We start from the raw sequence: 20767 nt of genomic DNA, 5'->3' as shown, positions 1-20767 counted from the left end.
TACCATTTGAAGATTGCAAATATATATTTTTATTCTTAAAATACGTTTTCAATCATTTGACTAATAAATCTGATTTTAATATATTCACTAATTTTCTTTATTTTTTTCTTTTCTTTTACCTACTTTTTCTTTCTACTTCTACTCTTCCCCTTCTTTTTCCTCATTGTTATTAGATTAAATTAAATTTAATTTTGTATTTCAATTATACTTTTCAAATTTTAATAAAATTCCAGTGATGGCTAAATGATAATTGTTAAATTCATTCAACCAAGTTTTATTATTTTCAAAATTGATGTGACAAGTATATTATCATATATATAATACTATGTCTACTGTTATTTCTACACATTCTTGACTAAAAATCAAGTTAATGAATTAAGGATGGTTATTTGTGTCGGGAGTGAAATTTCAAATTTTGAATCCAATTGAAAATATGGGCTAAATCTACAACATAGTACATGATTAGAAATTGAATTTAACCAAACAAATTTAACTACTACTATTTTGGACAAGAGTAAAATTTTAAATTCAAAAGGTATAGAGATTAAAATTGATCAAATTAAAATACATGGATTAAAACTACAAAATTCACAAAGTATGAAGATTAATAATAGAATTTAATAACAGTCTGTGATTCCAAAAAGAATTCACGAACAAATTTAATATATATATTCTTTGTTTTTTAAATAACTATTTTAATCAAGGTATAAGTTTAGAGTTTAAGGTGGTAAAATAAAAGATTTTAAAATATATATAATATTAATTTAGATACAAAATCTTAATCTTAAATCTAAAAAGAGAGAGCCTAGATTTAGTGGTAAGTCCCATGGGACTTATTATTATTACACAAAACTTACCCACAGTGGTTTTTCAAGGAAGAAACCTCCTAAAAGTTTGACAAGTTATTTAGAGCTAGATGACAGTATATGCATAAATTTTAAAATTTCACCTACCAAAAATATGAAAATTTAATTTCATGCAAATAAACATATTTATTTTCAAATAAAATCAAAATACGAAATATTTTTATTTGTAGAGGAATTAAAATTTCGTATTCTCTTTATTTTTCATTAGTATTATAGGTTTTTAACAATAAACTTTTAAATTATGAAAAGAGATTAGAAAGTTTATATCCAAAATATTAAAACTATGTTTTTGTGATCACCAATCCGAGAATCAGATAAGGTATGGGTCGTTTATCGTGACCCAGCTAAACCCTACCGGATGGATACGCATAAGTTTTATAGCGAGAAGTCAGCAACAGAAGCTTGTTGTCTCAACTCACATATACTCAAGGAGTCCACATGTGGGGACCGCGAAATTTAGCAGACATCCTAGAAGAGTATGCGTGCTCAACATGTATAAAATCTACTAAGAACGTCAATTTCAAAAACAATAACTATGTATATAAATATTCGATTGTCTCTTTTAATGAAACACAACGAAAAAATACTCAACATAATTCATCTTGAAGAGATTGAATAATTAGAATTTTATACTAAATTATTGATAAAATGTTGAATTTTGGTTCCCCAAAGATCGACCTCTGTTGATAAAATGATAAATCAGTCCATCTTAAATCATTGATTAATCTCTCCGGAAGCTTGTATGGACTGAACCAGATTCAGTTTTGTCCTTTGATAATGATCACATTCCCATTTTATAGGCTTAGCTTAATATTTTCGTGAATACCTTTTCAAATATTAAATAGACATTTAAATTTAGAAAATTAGTTAAATAGGTCTGCAACAATTAACTTTATATAAAAGATACCCACATCATTGCCTTTGCCGAATGTTAAAAAATAATAAGTAGGGCTGAATGCAGTTGGTATATATAGTGGAAAAGGGTAGAGCCAATAATTGGATTAGACTACCAGTTTCATCAATCAGCATGTGAATAGAAATTTTGGTGGTCCAAGTTACTTACACCCCTCCTTACATTCAATTTCAAAGCTTTGTTAATCATAAAACACCACAAATTCCATCATTTCAATATATATCTTCGCTACTTAAGTAGAAAAATATGAATCCACGCGCGTTTATTTTTCTATTTACATGTGTGGGGTAAAAGTACTACATGTGTGGGGTAAAAGTACTAAGGAGGATTATATTTTGCCTATTGTATATTTGATTAAATTGATCATTTCGTTAAAAGTTTTATCCATTTCTGGTATTTTGTCGAGTTATTTTATCAATCACGTCAGTTTTTAACAATACAAATAGATGAAAATTTTAATAGAAAGGATCAATTTACTCATCAATTTAACATACAAAGATTTATTTACCTATTTTAAAATATCAATTCAACTTTTAATACAAAAATATGAGTCAAACTTTTACCCATATATTCCTTAATCCATCTCTAACATTGATTCAAATTGAGAACGATATTCCATCTGCAACTAGTACTATAAGTGACAAATAACTTCAATGTTTTTAATCTAGTTTTTAAAATAATACCATAAATAAATATGGTACCTAAAGAGATCAAGCAAGGAACATTTTTTTCTAAAAGCATTAAAATAATATACGTGCCAAAGTTTACTAAAGAAAGGTGGAAATTGTGTAGATATTGAGTGGACAAAACAATTTTGTGGTTAAGATTAAAAGGAAGGTTTATAAAAAGGCAAGTTTTGTGATGTTTGTAATTCTTTCTTTCTTTATTTATTTTGCATCAATTCCTTTCTTGTGTGTAAATTATACTTTTAAGGGAAAATGAAATGGAAAACTCAGCACCTTTTCACCTTTCCAACTTTATTCTATGTGTTTTCACCATTCCTTTGATTTCATATAGATTTCTATATCCTCTAATTTTCCAACAAATTCTATCCAATCAAATATAATTTTGTACTCAAACAATATTTGGTACTGTTTTTAAACTACTATTAAACACAAATAAATAACTTTTTTTTATTTATCATTTTGGATCCGCAAGTGATTGAAAAGAGATTTATTTCTAGATTATTTGAACTAAGTCTGAATCTTAGAGTGTGATTGTTAGGAAGATTTTGCCTGAATACCACCCGACTCAAATAATTTTAGTTTTGAACTGTAAAACAGATAGAGACACTTGTGATTATACCAAAAAGTAAATAATTTTATTAAAATTTAGGAGGGTTATTAATAATTGTTGAGTGTAGTAATAAGACATATTGCACTTCTAATGAGAGAATGTAGGTTTGAACATTAGAAATTGGGCTGAGTAAAATTTGATTCAATTCGAAAAAATCAAAAAAAAAATTTCGAGTTAATCGAATCGAGTTATTCGAAGTATTCAAGTCAACTCGAATAAGAAATTTCGGATTTCGAATTCGAGTCGAGTTGAATTTTTACAATTCGAATAATTAGAACAACAGATTAGTATAAATACCGTTTTGGTCTTTGTCAATTTTGAAAATAAGCAAATCGGTCTCTCTCTCAACAAAAATTACAAAAAAATCAAAGTAATTTTCAAATTTTGAAAATAAATTTTAAATTTTAAAATATTTATAGAAATTCTAATATTTATATTTTTTAAAAATTATAATTTTTTAAAAAAACTAAAAAATATAAAAATTTAATAAAATAATAATTTTGGAATCTAAATAAGTGATTAATTATTCAAGTTTATCATACTAAAATATCTTTTTTTTTATTTTGCTTAAAAAAGTTTTAAATTTTTGTGTTCTAACATGGAAACAGTTATATTGTACAAGATTTTAATTTAACATTATTAATTTTTCTAATTTAACTCAAACAGTTTCACTCGATTCAATCGAACGCTCATCCTTAATTCGAGTTATCCGAAAATCCAAATAAAAAAGACAAAACTATTAAATTAAAAGGAAAAACTATGTTATTTTGATAAATGTTTACTCATTAGTGTTACTTTCCTTCCCAAATCGCCTCACTCTCCTTTTTTTCCTTTACTCAAAATTAATCTAAAAGCTTGTACTTCATCTATTTGTAAAATAATAGGTCCATATAAACGGAACATTGAGTATAAATAATAAGATTCGTTAATTCGACTCAAAATTATTTGACTCGATTTGAAAAAAGTTTAAATTGAATTCGGTTGCTAAAATAGGATTCGTCAACTCGATTAACTCGAAATTTTTGAACTCGATTCAACTCGACTTGATCAAATACTCACCCCTAATTAGAAATGATATTGTTGGGAGAAACAATTATGAACCTTAACATAAATCGTAAAACGGGTATGAAAAATACCAAAACAAAATTAGAAGGGCTAAAAACGAGTTCAAACAATCCATGCTATAGATACAAACATCTTTAAAATTAAATTAATGTGTTTGACAAATTCAAACTATCCATATGTTTTATCTTCCTTTTCAAATTTTATCAGAGGCAATAAAAGATGTATACATCTATAACTTTAGAATATTAATCTTATTTTTACCTAGTTGATGCAACTTGAATATATCTTTCAATTTTAAATCCATAATTTAATTTGCGGACCTTAAAACATATGAAAACTACAGAAATATCAACCAGATTTAAAATTTTATTTAATTATAGTTTAAGGGTTTATTCAGATAAAAAAAATTTTAAGCCAAAATTTTCTAATCTTTCAAACCTGAAATAAAAGAATTGCAAAGTGGGACCCATTTACAACATACTTAAATTCATCTTTGATTATGCGAATCAAGCTCCGGCCTTTTTCCCAGTTCAACATTTTCCTTCTATTTTTCAAAAACCAATCACCTTGACATAATAACATCATGTCTATTTTGCTTTGATTTAATCAAATAAAGTTAAAAGCTAATAAGGAGTATTTTGGATTTCTCTTTTTTGTCGATAAACCTCATACCAATCAATCGAATCTTGATTAATATAACATTACTTGAAAACGATTCTTCTGCTTAAAAACGAAATATTTCAAATGCTCCTGACAATTTTTACTCCCATTGGACCATTTCAACTACTTTTTCATTAATTTATTACAACGTAGTTAATTATAATTTATTTGATTAATTAATTTTTAAAAATATACTTATTAATAAAACTGATTAAAGAAAATTATTTTATTCAATTTACATTTAATTACAATTGTTAACTAAACAAATTAGAAGTCCAATCAAAATTAAATCTAATCCTAATAGTAGGATTTGATTTCTCAATAATTTTTCTCCTAAAAGTTACAAAACCAAAAAAAAGAAAGAAATATTACCATTTCACCTCCAAAATTTCGCCCTCCTTGTCTCCTCTCTCTCCTCCGAAGCTTCAGCTTGGAGGTCCCATGGAGTTTCTTCTATCTCTCTGCTCTTCTCAATGCACCTGACTCATTTTATTTTTCTTTTTCTCTTTGCCTTTCTTAATCCCAAAAAATGTTGTAGTTCGCTGAAATGAGGTGGAAACCAAAAGGAAAACAATTTTCATTTGGTTTTAGAATTTAGTTCAACTTTTGGATTTTTAGGGTTCCTGAGAGGAAAAACTAAACCGAGAAGAAAATTCCCTTATCGTACTTTTTTTGGTGGTGTTTTTAAAAAATGCCGCCACATCGATCCAAGTCGGAGAAAAACGACGGAATGGCGAAGCAGCTTCGTCGAGATCCCTATGAGGTACTTGGAGTCTCGAGGAACTCTACGGATCAGGAAATCAAGAGCGCGTATCGAAAAATGGCTCTCAAGTATGTTTAATTTTTCAACTTATAAGTTGAAAGTTTTGAGATGTTTAAAACTCTCGGTCTTTTTTCTTGAAAGTTTTTAGCAGTTACTATATAATAGATCAGGGTTCACTAACTTGAGCATAGTGATAATTGTTGGTTAATTATGGCTTAAACTCACACGCATAAATGGAGTATACTGGGAGAATAAGTATTTAGGACTTTAATCTGGAAGTCAAATTGGGAATGATTATTAGAGCTTGATGAGTGTCTGGGATTTGGTTTGGCGGTTTTGCCCTTTATTGGTAGGGTGTAGGAGAGTCATTGTATCATTAAAGACCAAGTAGCTGTCGAGGACTTTACCAGACATCAGATTTTTGAATCGGGTATTTATCCATTTGATAGATTCAGCGTAGGGGTTCTATTTTGTAACGAGTTCTAGGATGGGGCAATAGCACTGGTTATGATACCTAGTTAGTTATCTAGAAAACCGGTCAAACAAACAGATAAACAATTGCCAAAAGTATTCCGAGGACAAAGGTAATTGTGCACCTTGGAAGGGGCTTATTTCCAACATGAACCTAAAGAATTGTTTATTTGCCCTTGACGGTTTCACACTTTCACTTAGGCAAAGAGTTTTAGACAATGAAAAATCTGATTTGGGACATACTATTCAGGACTTTGACTACTTCTGAGATGGTTGGATTCATTCATTATTTGCATGTTGTTTATTTCTTTCTATTGTACAAATTAAGCTCCTATTATACTCTTGCTTTCTTGGGCTATTTCAGGTACCATCCTGATAAGAATGGAAATGATCCTGTTGCAGCTGATATGTTCAAGGAGGTCACATTTTCTTACAATATATTGTCTGATCCAGATAAAAGACACCAGTATGATACAGCTGGTTTTGAGGTGAGATATGCATTCATGCAGTTAATGTCTGAAGTACTTTTAGGCTAATGGTTATCTGCCCATGTTACTTGGATTCGTGGGTAAGTTTTAGATAGGGATCTGACATGGGTATTATCAATGTTTTTTTTTTAAAAATATTTCATGTTTTTGGAGGACTATAACCAAGGTTGTCAGTATTGAATCAGTGGATGTATCATTTTTTCTGGTACTAGTTTGTACCTATGTCGGTGTGTTTTGATGTATCGTTTCGGGTTTATTAATATTTTTTAGATATTTCTTTATATATAATGGATATTATATTTATATTCAAGTATATCTGAATTGCATATGTATAAATATGTGTATATGCAAATATAAATTTTAAAATTCTTAATTGAGTATAATAACTTAATTTAATATAGTATATTTTATTTTATAATGTAATTATAAAAAGAAAATGGTTAGGACAATTAAAAATAAAAATTTTGTACCAACAATATGCACTGGTACAGGCCTGTATTGGTTGAAACAAACTGGACACTCCAAAATTTTGACCGAAATGGAACTTAAATTACTTGGTACTAGTTTTGGACCAGAACGGTATTGACTTCCATGACTATAATCCTATACCTAGTTCGAATATGTGTCAAACACGGTATTCTAGAGAAAATGACGAGTCGGAGCATCATCGTTATCTGCAACTTTCTCACTGTTTCACTTATTTAGGTTGTACACAGAGGCTGTTAATAAGTCAGTTGTTCCATGCTTCCGCTTATGAACACCATCGTGCACCATAAAATGTGATTTTATTGATGAATCATGGAGTTTTGTCAATCATGATGTTCTTTCCTTTCAACAGGCTGTTGAAGCTGAAAACCAAGAATTGGAACTAGATCTTTCAAGCTTGGGGGCTGTGAACACCATGTTTGCTGCACTTTTTAGGTAACTCCTTTCATATTATTTAACATTTCCAACTCTTCTGTGCCTTTATGAGTGCTATGCATTGGGTATGTATTTAACTAATTCCTATACATAGCAAACTCGGTGTGCCTATTAAGACCACTGTATCTGCGACTGTCTTGGAGGAGGCACTTAATGGTGTGGTCACCATCCAGACACTTCTGCTGGGGCAACCTGTTTCTAGGAAGGTGAGGTGATTAGATTCCTGTTCTTTGCTGGTACTTTATACTGATTTTTATTCAGTCACTGAACTTCTTGCACCTTTATAGGTTGAAAAACAATGTGCTCACTTCTACTCTGTCGAAATAACAGAAGAGGAAGCAAGAGATGGGTTTGTTTGCCGAGTACAATCATCTGATAAAAGCAAGTTCAAGGTAGATATACAATGAGTTAGAAACTGGTTGATTCAACAGCATCTGCGGATGCAAACCTTTTTTTTTTGGTGGGGGTTGGGGTGGTTGACATTGATAGAAACTGAGATTGATTTCATTATTACCATACCAATGAACAAAAGTTGAACTGTACCCATTTTGAGCCTTTGGCAATATGTGGTAACAGTAGAAATTAAGTAGCCACAACATTTTTTAAGAAAAGGGATTTAAACAGTAAGAGTACATTCCTTTACATCACATTAAGAAATTTAAGGTTCCCCTTCTCTCCATAGAAGAAAGAAACCATGCCCTGTGAGTGCTTCATTGATTTAGGATATAAGGTTTGATTTATTGAGAACAATTGAAGCATTTACTTTAAGTCACAGAGGATTAATGCTGGAGCTGGTATTTCATCTCTTTCATGGTCAATTGACGGTATTTAGTTAAGTACCAATGAATAGATAGATGCATCTTTGTTCTTGATAATTTTATTGAGGCATGTGCTTGTGTTTTCTTTCTGTAGTTTTAATTTGCGGGCTAGGGCAGTATTAATTTTGATATTGATTCCAGTGTCACTGCTTCAGTTTAGTTTCATTTGAGTTCTATTGAAACCCTTTTATTAAAATAATTTATGCTTTCAGGATCCTTATAACATTTAACTTTTGTTGCATGAATTGCTAAGAACTGCCTACTTTATTCAGATCCAATGGACAATCGTATTGGGCTTGTTCCCCTTTCAAAATATTTTGAAATAAAAACATATACTACTTTTATACTATATACGCTTTTCTTATGTATTTGTGTCGACTGTACTGCAAAAAGAACACGTCACTAACTAATTGTCTGGTTTAACAGGAGACACGAAAAACAAAATGAAGTATAATATTTTATCCTTTTCTGGTGGATCAATAATTACTCATTGTTTTCTTAATGGATTGGTTTTGTGCAGCTATTGTATTTTGATCTGGAAGAGAATGGTGGATTAAGCCTTGCACTGCAGGTAATGTGGTCCCTTCCTTCCCCTTTCTCTTTCTAGGCTCTGCTTGGTATGAAGGATAAGGATGTAAAATTTGTTAATTTAATGGTTAAGTTGTGAAGTAGGAAAGTAGTTATGAATCCTAACTATTTGGTTAACAAATTTTCCATCTTCATTTTTTCCATTCTTCATACCAAGCAAAGCCTTAAAGTTTTTGAGTTATGCACTTTTTGTGTACTGTTGCATAGCAAGTTTCTTCAGATAAACTATCACTAAGTCTAGGGCTGTAAATGAATTGAGCTTGAATGAACGGACCTCTTTTCATGTTCGTTTGTTTATTTTTAAGTTTGTTTGTGTTCGTTAAGAATTTTAAAATTTTTGTTTGTGTTCATTCGCTTAAGTTAAACAAACATGTTTGTGAACATTAAACGAACATGTTCTCAAACATGTTCATGAACATATAATTGAACATGTTCACGAACAATGTAATAATAAACAAACCAACAATAAATAAACATATATATATATTATTTTTTAGATATAAACTAGTCAAATATAAATATTAATAATTATATTATAAATAAAAAAGCATACAAACCATAATATACGAACGGACCTCTTTTCATGTTCGTTTGTTTATTTTTAAGTTTGTTCGTGTTCGTTAAGAATTTCAAAATTTTTTTTCGTGTTCGTTCGCTTAAGTTAAACAAACATGTTTGTGAACATTAAACGAACATGTTCTCAAACATGTTCATGAACATATAATTGAGCATGTTCACGAACAATGTAATAATAAACAAACCAACAATAAATAAACATATATATATATATATTATTTTTTAGATATAAAATAGTCAAATATAAATATTAATAATTATTTTATAAATAAAAAAGCATACAAACCGTAATATTTTTATTAATATATACTAATGGAACAATAAACGAGCTTTAAATGATTTATTAAATGAGCTTTACACTAACAAAGACGAGCTTGTTCATGAACATAAATGAACTGAGTAAACTTTGTTTATGTTCAGTTCGTTTAATAAATGATCCTCAAAATCTTGTTCATGTTCATTTATTTAGCTTAATAAACAAACAAAAACCAAACTGTTCATTGAACGCTCTGTTCATTTACAGCCTTAACTAAGTCTTATAATCTCCAAATTCAATGCTCTTCTGTTCTGTTTCTGCATAACATGGAGATTTTCTGTTTCATAAACTGCTATGTAAAGTTAATTCTAGAACAATTTTAAGTCTTCTCCCTTGACGATATTGAGTAAAGAAAAAGCATCTCTAGACAACAACAGTTGATTTTTGATAAATTAATAGGACAAGTTTCCAGAGAGCAGGTTGGCGCAAAGCAAGCTCCCAACTCATAGAACTTTAGGCCTTTCCCCCATCATCTGCAAGAGAATTCTGTAAAAACTATCTCTCTTACCTTTGTGTTTAATTACCTCTTCTGTTTTATGCTCCACCTATCCCCTTTCAGAACATTGTGGAGAATTAGGCAAAACTTGTAATCCTATCCTTTGTCTTTTTCTCACTTTCATGTGTTTATTCATTTCCTCTTACCTTCTTTTTCTTTCTTAGAACTGTTTGGTGCTTTTCGTGCAGTAATAAAATGTCAATATACTTGGTTTGTCTGGGACATGGCTTTGTTGTGATCTCTTATGGTGCTTCTGATAAGAAAATTCTTTTTTTAACTGAAGCCTTAGTAGCATAGTTGTTTAAAACTTTAAGCTCTTGGGCCTCATTTTAAATCGTGCATATGTTACTTAACTGTCTGTTGAAGGTAAGTTTGTTTCTTTTTGGTGTAGGAGGACAGTGCAAAAACAGGAAAAGTTACATCTGCTGGAATGTATTTTCTTGGCTTCCCTGTCTATCGCTTGGATCAAACAGTCAACTCAGTGAGTGACTATTTACAAATATGACATAGTTGGGCTTCAAGTTGAAGTTTGATCTTGTTGTCATCCTTAATCTGGTTTTGACATGCCTCACTGCAGGTTGCTGCTGCAAAGGATCCAGATACAGCTTTCTTCAAAAAACTGGATGGATTTCAACCATGTGAAATAACTGAATTAAAACCGGGCACACATTTTTTTGCTGTTTATGGTTTTTTCCTTTGTTACTATGCCCTTCAAATCTCCTGTTAGTTGATTCGCATGCATGGATGAAACTCACTACCCTTTTTTCTAGGTGACAACTTTTTCAAGAGTGTAAGCTACACTATAGAAGCTATTTGTACGGCCCCTTTCATAGAGGAAAAAGAGAACCTTAGAGCTGTGGAAGCTGAGATTCTCTCCAAAAGGGTGGAACTGTCAAAGTTTGAAACTGAATACAGAGAGGTATCTGCTTCCACAAATGTGGTGTGTGTGCCAGTATTTAACTTTTGTTCTTGTTGATATTCATGTTGATTGCTGCAGGTCCTGGCACAATTTACAGAGATGACAACCAGATACACAAAGGAAATGCAAGAGGTGAGATAATCTTGTGGGAATTATGAGTTAAGCTCCGTGAGAATTGATATTCATAGGTAAATGGATAAATTTCTTGGACAAATCCTATATGCGGGTTTTGCAGATTGATGAGCTTCTCAAACAAAGGAATGAGATTCATGCTTCCTACACGATGATTCCTCCAAGTAAGAGAAGTTCAAGTAGGAGCAGGAGTAAGGGTGTCTCCAGGGAGGCCAAAGAAGGTGAAGTGAGAGACAGGAAACATTCTACGAGGGATAGAACTAAGAAGAAGAGATGGTATAATATCCACTTAAAAATTGACTAGAGAAAGCAGCCATGCTGAACAGGTACAGTATGGGATTTGTTTTCTAAGAAAAGCTTGCCGCCCTTTTTTGATGAATAGTTATGATTGCTTAAACCGTGCCAAATGTTATATCAGGATAAAGAAGTCTGCACAAATTACAAATCATCAATTTCTGCACCCATCATTTGTTGCATTGGTTCAACATTTGTGCGTTGATCATGATGTGAAGAAGATGGTTAAGATAGAAGTTAACCATTTCTTCAGCACGTCAAGGATGACAGTAACTCGTTGTTATTGTAAAATTCTTTCTTCTTCCTTTTTATTTAGTTTTTTTTTTCTCTCTGGCTCTTATTTGTAATTTATCCGCTTGTTCTCAACAAGAGCACTCGTAAGATTCCCCCATTGATCAACACTGTGGACTTATCAGGGTACAGGACGAGGAGGTAGAATACACTTCCTGCCCAAACCCGACCTATTGACATCCCTCACCAGAACTAAATTTTCTCTCAACTTCGAAGATGATTACTTATCGTAGTGTGGTTATGTAGTATGAAGAATGTTGTCGTGGCATAGTATGCGAAGAAGCCAACTAAGGTTAGATGAAATACAGTAATGAGTTAACAAAATATAGTTTCAAGGAAACAAAACCATTAGATTCTCGAGTGTAGTTATTTTGACTTCTAAAATAATATCAAGGGGCTTCATTGGTCGGCCAAACGAGGTTATTCCCTCATACAATCCTCATTTAATGTAAATATATAGGTATTATGCACAGCGCAGGTGGTTCCAGTAGCCAATGATTCACGGTGGAACTGCATTGAACTTACGTGACCCCATAACAACCACGGCAAAAACTTTCGGCTTTCAACAAGAAAAAAATAAAGTTATTTGTTGAGTTGGTTTAATTTTTAGTATTTATCAAGGGTAGTTTCTTAGCTGCATTTAATTTTTTAAAAATAAAATTGTTATTGTTATTTTTTATTTTTTAGTAATTACAATTAATTGATTTAATATCAGTGGACGAATTTGTTAAAAAAAAAAAACTTGAGTCTGAAATTGTATTGTTAAGATGTAATTTGTTGAGGGGATCCAAATCCCAACTATTTGGTTAATAATGAAATAAGAATATCACATGAGAGTTGAGTCTTGTACGCTCGTTTGAATGATCATACATTTGTTTCTTAATGAAAGTCGAACAACAATTTTAATAAATTGGAACGCATGAAATTTTCATACATGAAAAGGGAAGCGGAATGAGAAGCAATACATGAAAAACATTAATTGAGACCAGCGAAGAAATCCGAAACAACACTGCAATATTAAATATTATTCTGTTAAAGGACCCAAAACTGCAACAATCAAAGCAAGGAATACCCCCATCACTGCAGTTGGAGCCAAGATGTTGCCCATATTAGTGGCCGCTGGTCCCGGAGACATGGCCATTCCAGGTGTGTGGTCGTGCCCCTCGTGAGCGGAAACAACCATGATGAGCAATGCAGCAAAGATGGCTGTTGTAACCGCAGATGCCATATTTTCAATTCCAACAATGTCTTAGCGGATGGATGGATTTAAATAGGTTAGGCAGCATGTTCGTAACGGCAGAAGTTAGAATTGTACTATCTTTTGTACTTGGCTTTAAATTTGATGGTTCGTCCAAGTTTAATCTCTTAAGTACGAGTTTTCTAAATTAATTTGAAAATGTCAGAGGTATCATCATTAATTTTTAACCAAGTACGCATTCGCTGGCATTTGTACTACACAAATGGGTGGGTGGCTACATTAATATGATAAAGCAAAATAACATCATTCATGTAAAAGTCAAACCATTTTAATATTCCGCAGTTGGATGAGTTTCAGATTTTTTTTATTTATTTATTCATTTTATCAAAATGTTGCTTTCAATCTAATTTTGAGTTGTATTTATGCCACAAGCAGCCTTATTATTGGTTGACACGTGTTAATTTAATAAATAATCAATGTAAAAAATTAAAAGAGCAATTACCATAAAACATGTTGTGAAATGAATCGCAATTTCCATACAACTTCTCAATAGGCGAATATCTCATTTCACAGTCAGTGAATTTCTTGCTGAGATAATATATCGCCCTTTCTTTTCTCCCCGTTTCATCATGTTGGCCTAGCACACACCCCATGGAATTATCAAATACTGTCAGATACAATATCAGGGGCCTATCCGGGCTAGGCGGTGACAGCACTGGAGTATTAGACAAATACTGCTTCACCTTGTTAAAAGCTTCTTCGCATTCTTCATCCCAAGTACCAGGATTATGTTTCTTCAGAAGACGAAATATAGGGTCACATTTCTCGGTTAGTTGTGAAATGAACCTAGCAATGTAATTCAGTATTCTGAGGAATCCTCGAACTTCTTTCTAAGTGCGGGGTGGAGGTAAATCTCGTATTGCCTTCACTTTGTCTGGATCGATCTCGATTCCCTTTTCACTGACCACAAAGCCTAGCAATTTTCCTGACCTGGCCCCAAAAGTGCACTTCGCTGGATTAAGTTTGAGCTAGAACTTTCTCAACCTTAAGAATAATTTTCTCAAGACCTGCACATGTTCCTTCTCCGTTCTGAATTTCGCGATCATATCATCCACATAAACCTCGATCTCCCTGTGCGTCATATCATGGAACAAAGCTACCATGGCTCTCTGGTATGTCGCTCTCGCATTCTTTAATCCAAACGGCATCACTTTATAACAAAACGTTCCCCATAACGTAATGAACGTAGTCTTTCTCATGTCCTCAGGATGCATTTTTATCTGATTGTATCCCGAAAAACCATCCATGAAGGAAAACAATGAATAGCCTACCGTATTATCTACCAATGTGTCGATGTGGGGTAATGAGAAGTTGTCTTTTGGACTAGCCTTGTTCAAATTCTGATAATCCACGCACATTCGTACCTTTCCATCTTTCTTTGGAACCGGTACGATGTTGGCCACCCACTCAGAATACTTGACTTCTTGCAGAAATCCGGCGTCAAACTGCTTTTGGACCTCCTCTTTTACCTTCAACACGATATCAGGCCTCATTCTTCTGGGCTTTTGCTGTATTGGCTTGCAATCTTCTCTTATAGGAAGGCGATGGACTACAATGTCAGTACTTAACCCAGGCATATCTTGGTATGACCATGCAAAGACATCCTTGAATTCCTGGAGTAGTCTGATGAGGTCTTGTCTTGTCTTTGCAGAGATATCAGATCCGATCTTCACTACTTTCCCTTCCTCTAAGCTCACAATTTCTATTGACTCCTTGTGAGGTATGATTTGTTTTTCGGCCCGTTCTACCATTTTCAATAAGTCCGGAGATAAACAACAGTCTTCGACATCTTCAAAATCATGCGTCCCCTCTAAACACATGTTTCGTTCAAAAGGAGATTCTGAATTTGTAAGAGTGATATTCGTATCATTGATATTGTAAGACCTGTTATGAAAAACAATATGGATTCAGGAATTTGTTTGGTGCAATATGGTCATGAATGAAATGCAAGTGTAGTTTGAGGGAAATTCAAAATGACTGCTCTTATGGAAAGAAATATTTGCTCCAAAAATGACTGAAAACATGAACTTTATTAAAATAACGATTTTTACATGAGCCTATTTCACAAAAGAATCCTTATCACTTTTAGGCTAAAAAGCAATAAGGGTGTTCTGGACATTACTCTGAGGAAATCCTAAAAACTACAGGTATTTCTTCTGCAGTCCAATTGTTTAGCGCCCTTCCCTACTCGTAAGGACTAACATCTGGCAAAGCTCTTCTTCCCGTCGCTTCTTCATACACAGCGTGAATACTCTCTAACTCTGTGTTAATACTTCTGACCCCTAGCATTCCTTGATAGACAAATCCTCCCGATACAAAAGTCTTAGATAAGTGAGGAAAGGTCATGGGTTCCCATTCAACTTCATCCCCTGTCAAACGAGCCCTTCTTCTCATTTGTTTCTTCTCCTATTGGCTCTACTCGTGCTTTCATCTGTTCGTGGTGCCTTCCTTCATCATGTTCCTCTTTATTGATTACATCCTCCTTCTCCGGGATTGTCACATTACAATTGTAGTTCCAAGGAACCCTCCTGTTATCCTTATATGCAAACACAACCGGTTTTTGAATGATTACTTTTGGTGTTATTCGTGCCCCAATCTCACTGTTCTGAGGTCGCGAGATAATGACCACAGGACGGTTAGCCTTCGGGACTCCCAATGCTAACTCTGACGCGCATACATAACTCTCCTCTTGAACTCCTTCACAGAATTCCACCTCCCTATTATCCATCATACCTTGTATCAGGGCTCTGAACCCCGTACACTCCTGGATTTCATGCCCCACTTCATGGTGGAACTCACAGTAGTTTTCCCTCTTTTCACAACTTCCTTCTGAGACGATTAGTCCCCTTTTCACCATCTCCTTCCAGACCCATCTCAAAGGAGTTTTTACATCCGCAATGTCTACCTTGATTCTTCTGTCTTCAGCCACCATATTTACCCCACCATCAGTGTGATTCGGTAATGGGTTTTCTACCTTGGTCGAGTCATCAAACTTAACGACACCCATACCAATGAACTTTTCAACCAACTTCTTAAAGGCCGTACAGTTTTCTATAGAATGCCCTGTTATTCTCGCATGATAGTCGCACTGTGCATTCGCATCGTACCATTTGGGATATGGGGGCTGCAAGGGCTTCAGATAGAAAGGGGAGACTACGTGTGCGTCGAATAAATTTCGGTATAGTTCCCTATACGACATAGGAATTGGTGTGAATTGGGGCCTCTCAGTATTTCGCCTTGTACCGACTTCCTGTCTCGACGAGCTTTGCTGATTGGCAGCCACCTTTCCTAGCTGACTCACTGTTACTGACTTCGAGTAACCCTTGTTGTACGTGCCCGCGTTGTTCACCTCGTTTTTCTTCCTCTTCGAGGCCGGTCTTCTGTTCTCTCTCCCGCATCAATCTTCCCACTCCTGATGGCGTTCTCAATCATCTCACCATTCATGACTATGTCAGGAAAGCTTTTTGTGGCACTTCCTAACATATGTATAATGAACGGTGCCTTCAGGGTGTTAATGAACAACATGGTCATTTCTTTTTCCAAGAGCGACGGTTGAACCTGGACTGCAACCTCTCTCCATCTCTGTGCGTACTGCCTGAAGCTTTCATTCGGCTTCTTCTCCATGTTTTGAAGAGTGATTCTGTCAAGAGCCATGTCAGTCACATGACTATATTGTTTCATGAACGATTGTGCCAAGTCCTTCCATGAACCAATCGTGGCACGACTCAACTGATTGTACCATTTGGATGCTGCCCCAGTAAGGCTGTCTTGGAAACAATGTATCAAGAGTTGGTCGTTGTTAACATAACCCGCCATTCGCCTGCAGAACATGGTGATGTGAGCTTCTGGGCAACTTGTCCCATTGTACTTTTCAAATTCAGGCATCTTAAATTTATGAGGGAGTACTAAATCTGGCACTAAGCTCAGCTCTTCCTAACATAAAGTGAGGCCCATATCAACAATCTGTCTGTGTTTTCTTTCTGCCACTCCATTTTGTTCTTAAGTGTGTGAACATGTGACCCTATGTTGAACCCCAAGGCGAAACAAGTCACTCGAGAGAGACCGATATTCCCTTTCCCAGTCGCTTTGAAACATCTTAATAGAGTAGCCAAACTACACTTTGACCAAGTGATAAAAGTGAGTGAAACACTTGAGAACGTCAGACTTTTCCTTTAACAAATAGAGCCAAGTATATCTACTGTGGATATCAATAAACGATACATAGTAGGAAAAACCATTGGATTTCACATGTGCTGGTCCCCAAACGTCAGAAACTACAAGTTCAAACGGTGATGAGTAAACTGTTTTTGAATGAGGAAAATGCAATTTGTGTGCTTTTCCTAGCTGACAAGAAGAACACACACTAGGTAAACTATCTTGCTTGAAAGGAACATTAAAAGTACGTAACACATGACTCAAAATATTATTGCAAGGGTGTCCCAGCCTAGCATGCCAAATCACAGCAGATGATGAAATAAGCTGCGCATTGTTGAGTTGAGCGGAACTAAAACTCTGAGCACCAATTAACTTTGAAGGAATTTTGATCGAATCACCATGAGAGACATCGAACCTGTAAAGACCATTATGCATGCGGCCTTCCAGTAGAGTTGTCATTGTCTGTATGTCCTTCACAAAACACAACAGTGAGTGAAACTCAAAATATACATTATTATCCCTAGCAAATTGTCCTACTGACAGCAAGTTCTTACAAACATGAGGAACATGAAGAACACTTCTGAGATATAATAGTCTAGACCCAACCATCAATGTAGAATAACCTACATTATGTATGGGAACTAATTCACCATTTCCTATCGAGACTTGGGCTGTACCTGTATAAGAAGAAGAAGCCTGGAGATTGGATAGATCAGGGGTGATATGATTTGTTGCCCCTGAATCAAGATACCACGCCTGATCGATGTTGGTAGAAGTTGAACCACAAGAAATATTCTGACTTGTGAAACCAAGACTGGATAAACTGTCCCACAATAGTGAGGAGCAGAGTAACATGTAGAAGAAGAAGGTGAGACTCCTTGTTCATGAAGTTGATAACAATTAACCTGCACCGAATGATCATGGCCTATCCTAAAAAAAATTTCATTGAACCGATGATAACAGGTCTGAACCATATGACCTATCTTTCCACATAGTTGACATTGTGGTCTAGAGCGTGACCAGCTCCGTCCACCACTACGAGCCTTTCCACGAGACCAGCCTCTGGCTTGTCCCCTCGGACCTTGCAGAGACTCCTGAAATCCACGAGAAGAAGCTCCAAATAGATCCAAACTATCTGTACTAGAAGCTAAATTAGCTTGCAGCGGAATATCATTTAAGGAGATTTCTGTCGTGCTTCACAATCAAGAAGCAGTTCTCCTAACAAGTCTAGAGAAATAGGAGTTGCCGAAGCAAAGATACGAATAGATTCATATTCTATGAAAAGACCAGATAAAATGATACTAACTTATTCTTGTTCATTAACAAGACTCCCTGCTGCAGTTAAACCATCAATCAATTGCTGCACCTTGGACAGATATTCCTTAACCGTAAGGCTCCCTTTCTTGATCAAGTAGAGAGAATGACGCATGTTGGAAATCTTGATGGTGGACTTCTTTCCAAACTGTCGTTCAATTGTAGTCCAAACTTCAAGACTTGTTTTGGCCATTGTGAGATGAGTCAGGATGTCATCTGTAACTATGGACAACAACCAGGAGGTTAAAAACTTATTCTGCCTCTGTGAACAAGAAACTCAAGATTATCAACAAGTTGATCTTCACTTCCTGAGATAAAGGGTGAGAGAATGGACACCGTTCCAAGAACAAATCCCTCAAGACCATACCCTTCAAGAATCAACAGAAGTTGATGTTTCCATAACAAGAAATTATATTCTCCAAGTTTCACAGTATCATGTTTAGAAAAATACTGAATCGTACGCAAAGAGGAATTACCAGCCCCACGGGAGTAAACATCTTCACCATTATTTGATGAATGCAAATGAGTATCCATTGTTGGAACACCGTCACCTTCTGTGACCATGGCGGGAAAGAAGAGAAAAAAAACTTACAGCAAGAAACTAGCTCTTGATACCATGTTGAGATACTGTAACACTCCTAACCCGCATACGTCGATAAATTAGGGTTACAAAGCATTACCAGATAAAATGCAACTTAACACAGACATTCAGTAGAATTCAAGAATTTAACATTTATGTTAAATTAGTCAAATATGAAGTAAGTATAATTATAAATTTTACTTTAACCTTTTATAACAAAACACAACATTTCAGTTCAGTTAAACCGTAAGAAAAATAAGCTAGTTTCATAAGGCTATTAATTATATATATACAGTACATTAAAGTACGACTCCCAAAATATTATTTAGCCTATACATTCCATAAGTTAAAATTTAAACGTTTTAATACCGAGATAGTAGATAGAGTGATGATCTTCGCTAACGATCCCCGAGTCTGCAGCTTGGTTTTTATCTATGAAACAAATGGACAAAAACAATCAAAGTAAGCTTTTATAGCTTAGTAAGTTTATAGCATATCTAAAATACATATAAACGAACATATGTATAAACATTATATGCTTATAATCAAGTTCTGTACATAATCATTAATTGCATATACTAATTTCTAATATACTTATCATTTGCATTTCATCGAATGCATATCTATGATCTTTCAAATACATATGTCAAAAGCTTATATTTTTACTTATCAACTACATGAACCAAATGCACATTTATACTTCTAATCGACATGTGCCGAACGCATACATGTATATTTAACAATTTTCATAACAACCAATATATGTGCCTATTCACTAAACACATAGATCCAAACATTTATATGCTCATCAAATACATATAAATAAATGTTCATATACTTATCCATTATATATAACCAAAAATCATTTATATATTTATATATATCAAATGCATATAATCACTTAATTTAACATATTCACCGGCACTTAGCCTGCTAGGCTTATAGCCTGATTAGATCACCGGCACTTAGCCTGCTAGGTTTATAGCCTGATTCAGATCACCGGCACTTAGCCTGCTAGACTTAAAGTCTGAATTATTTCACCGGCCTTAAGCCTGCTAGACTTAAAGTCTGAAATAATTCATCGGCATTAGCCTGCTAGACATAAAGTCTGAAATAATTCACCGGCATTAAATCTGCTAGGCATCGAGCCTGAATACCACGTATATGAAATTGGTCTTTCACAAAATTCTTTATAAGAAAATCTAGATATTCTTTATATCTCATATAAATCTTTTCAATAACCGTATCTCAGCAAAAATCGAATTATATTCCAATCTTCGTAGCAAACATACATTCGAATAACATATCTATAGTTCATATCATTAAATTCAGGTCATAGAACTCAATACATGCATTCGGTTATTATATTTTTTTATACTATAAGCTTCAAATTATAGAACTCAAAGCATACATTGGCTAACATACATATAATTCATATGATTAATTTCAACCTATCGAATTTAATACATACATTCGCTAACATATATGTAATTCATTAAATTTCATTCAACTTACAAAACTCAACATATATATTCGCTAAATATATATAGAATTTATGCAATTTATTTTAACTTATAAAACTCAAAT

General features: G+C 33.8%; 1 protein-coding gene across 3 annotated transcripts; it reads left to right on the top strand.

Moving 5' to 3' along the window:
* Window positions 1-5159: 5159 nt before the first annotated feature.
* LOC105794693 (chaperone protein dnaJ 16) lies at window positions 5160-12081 on the top strand. Of its 3 annotated transcripts, none has more exons than XM_052628528.1 (12): window positions 5160-5631; window positions 6399-6522; window positions 7361-7443; window positions 7538-7649; window positions 7731-7835; window positions 8782-8832; window positions 10629-10718; window positions 10815-10875; window positions 11008-11156; window positions 11235-11288; window positions 11392-11614; window positions 11707-12081. In XM_052628528.1, the coding sequence occupies exons 1-11, from the start codon at window positions 5492-5494 to the stop codon at window positions 11590-11592; spliced, it is 1170 nt and encodes a 389-aa protein (XP_052484488.1). In that variant the 5' UTR covers window positions 5160-5491; the 3' UTR covers window positions 11593-11614; window positions 11707-12081. The 3 variants fall into 3 exon arrangements, with proteins under 3 accessions (XP_052484488.1, XP_052484487.1, XP_012479439.1); XM_012623985.2 differs by having other exon boundaries at window positions 5161-5631; window positions 10815-10923; XM_052628527.1 differs by lacking the exon at window positions 11707-12081 and having other exon boundaries at window positions 10815-10923; window positions 11392-11615.
* The last annotated feature ends 8686 nt before the right edge of the window (window positions 12082-20767 follow it).

Source organism: Gossypium raimondii, chromosome 3 (genome assembly GCF_025698545.1).
Source record: "Gossypium raimondii isolate GPD5lz chromosome 3, ASM2569854v1, whole genome shotgun sequence".
Classification (NCBI taxonomy): Eukaryota; Viridiplantae; Streptophyta; class Magnoliopsida; order Malvales; family Malvaceae; genus Gossypium; species Gossypium raimondii.
The sequence above is the reverse complement of the archived record's forward strand: the minus strand, read 5'-3'. Positions and strand labels throughout refer to the sequence as shown.

What these genes read in the sequence shown, in the direction of transcription:
- LOC105794693 (XM_012623985.2), top strand. Translation starts at nt 5,492, where the DNA reads ATGCCGCCACATCGATCCAAGTCGGAGAAAAACGACGGAATGGCGAAG. An exon ending in GATTAAGCCTTGCACTGCAG is followed by an intron (nt 8,833 to 10,628) that starts GTAATGTGGTCC and finishes TTTTTGGTGTAG; the next exon opens with GAGGACAGTGCAAAAACAGG. An exon ending in ACACAAAGGAAATGCAAGAG is followed by an intron (nt 11,289 to 11,391) that starts GTGAGATAATCT and finishes CGGGTTTTGCAG; the next exon opens with ATTGATGAGCTTCTCAAACA.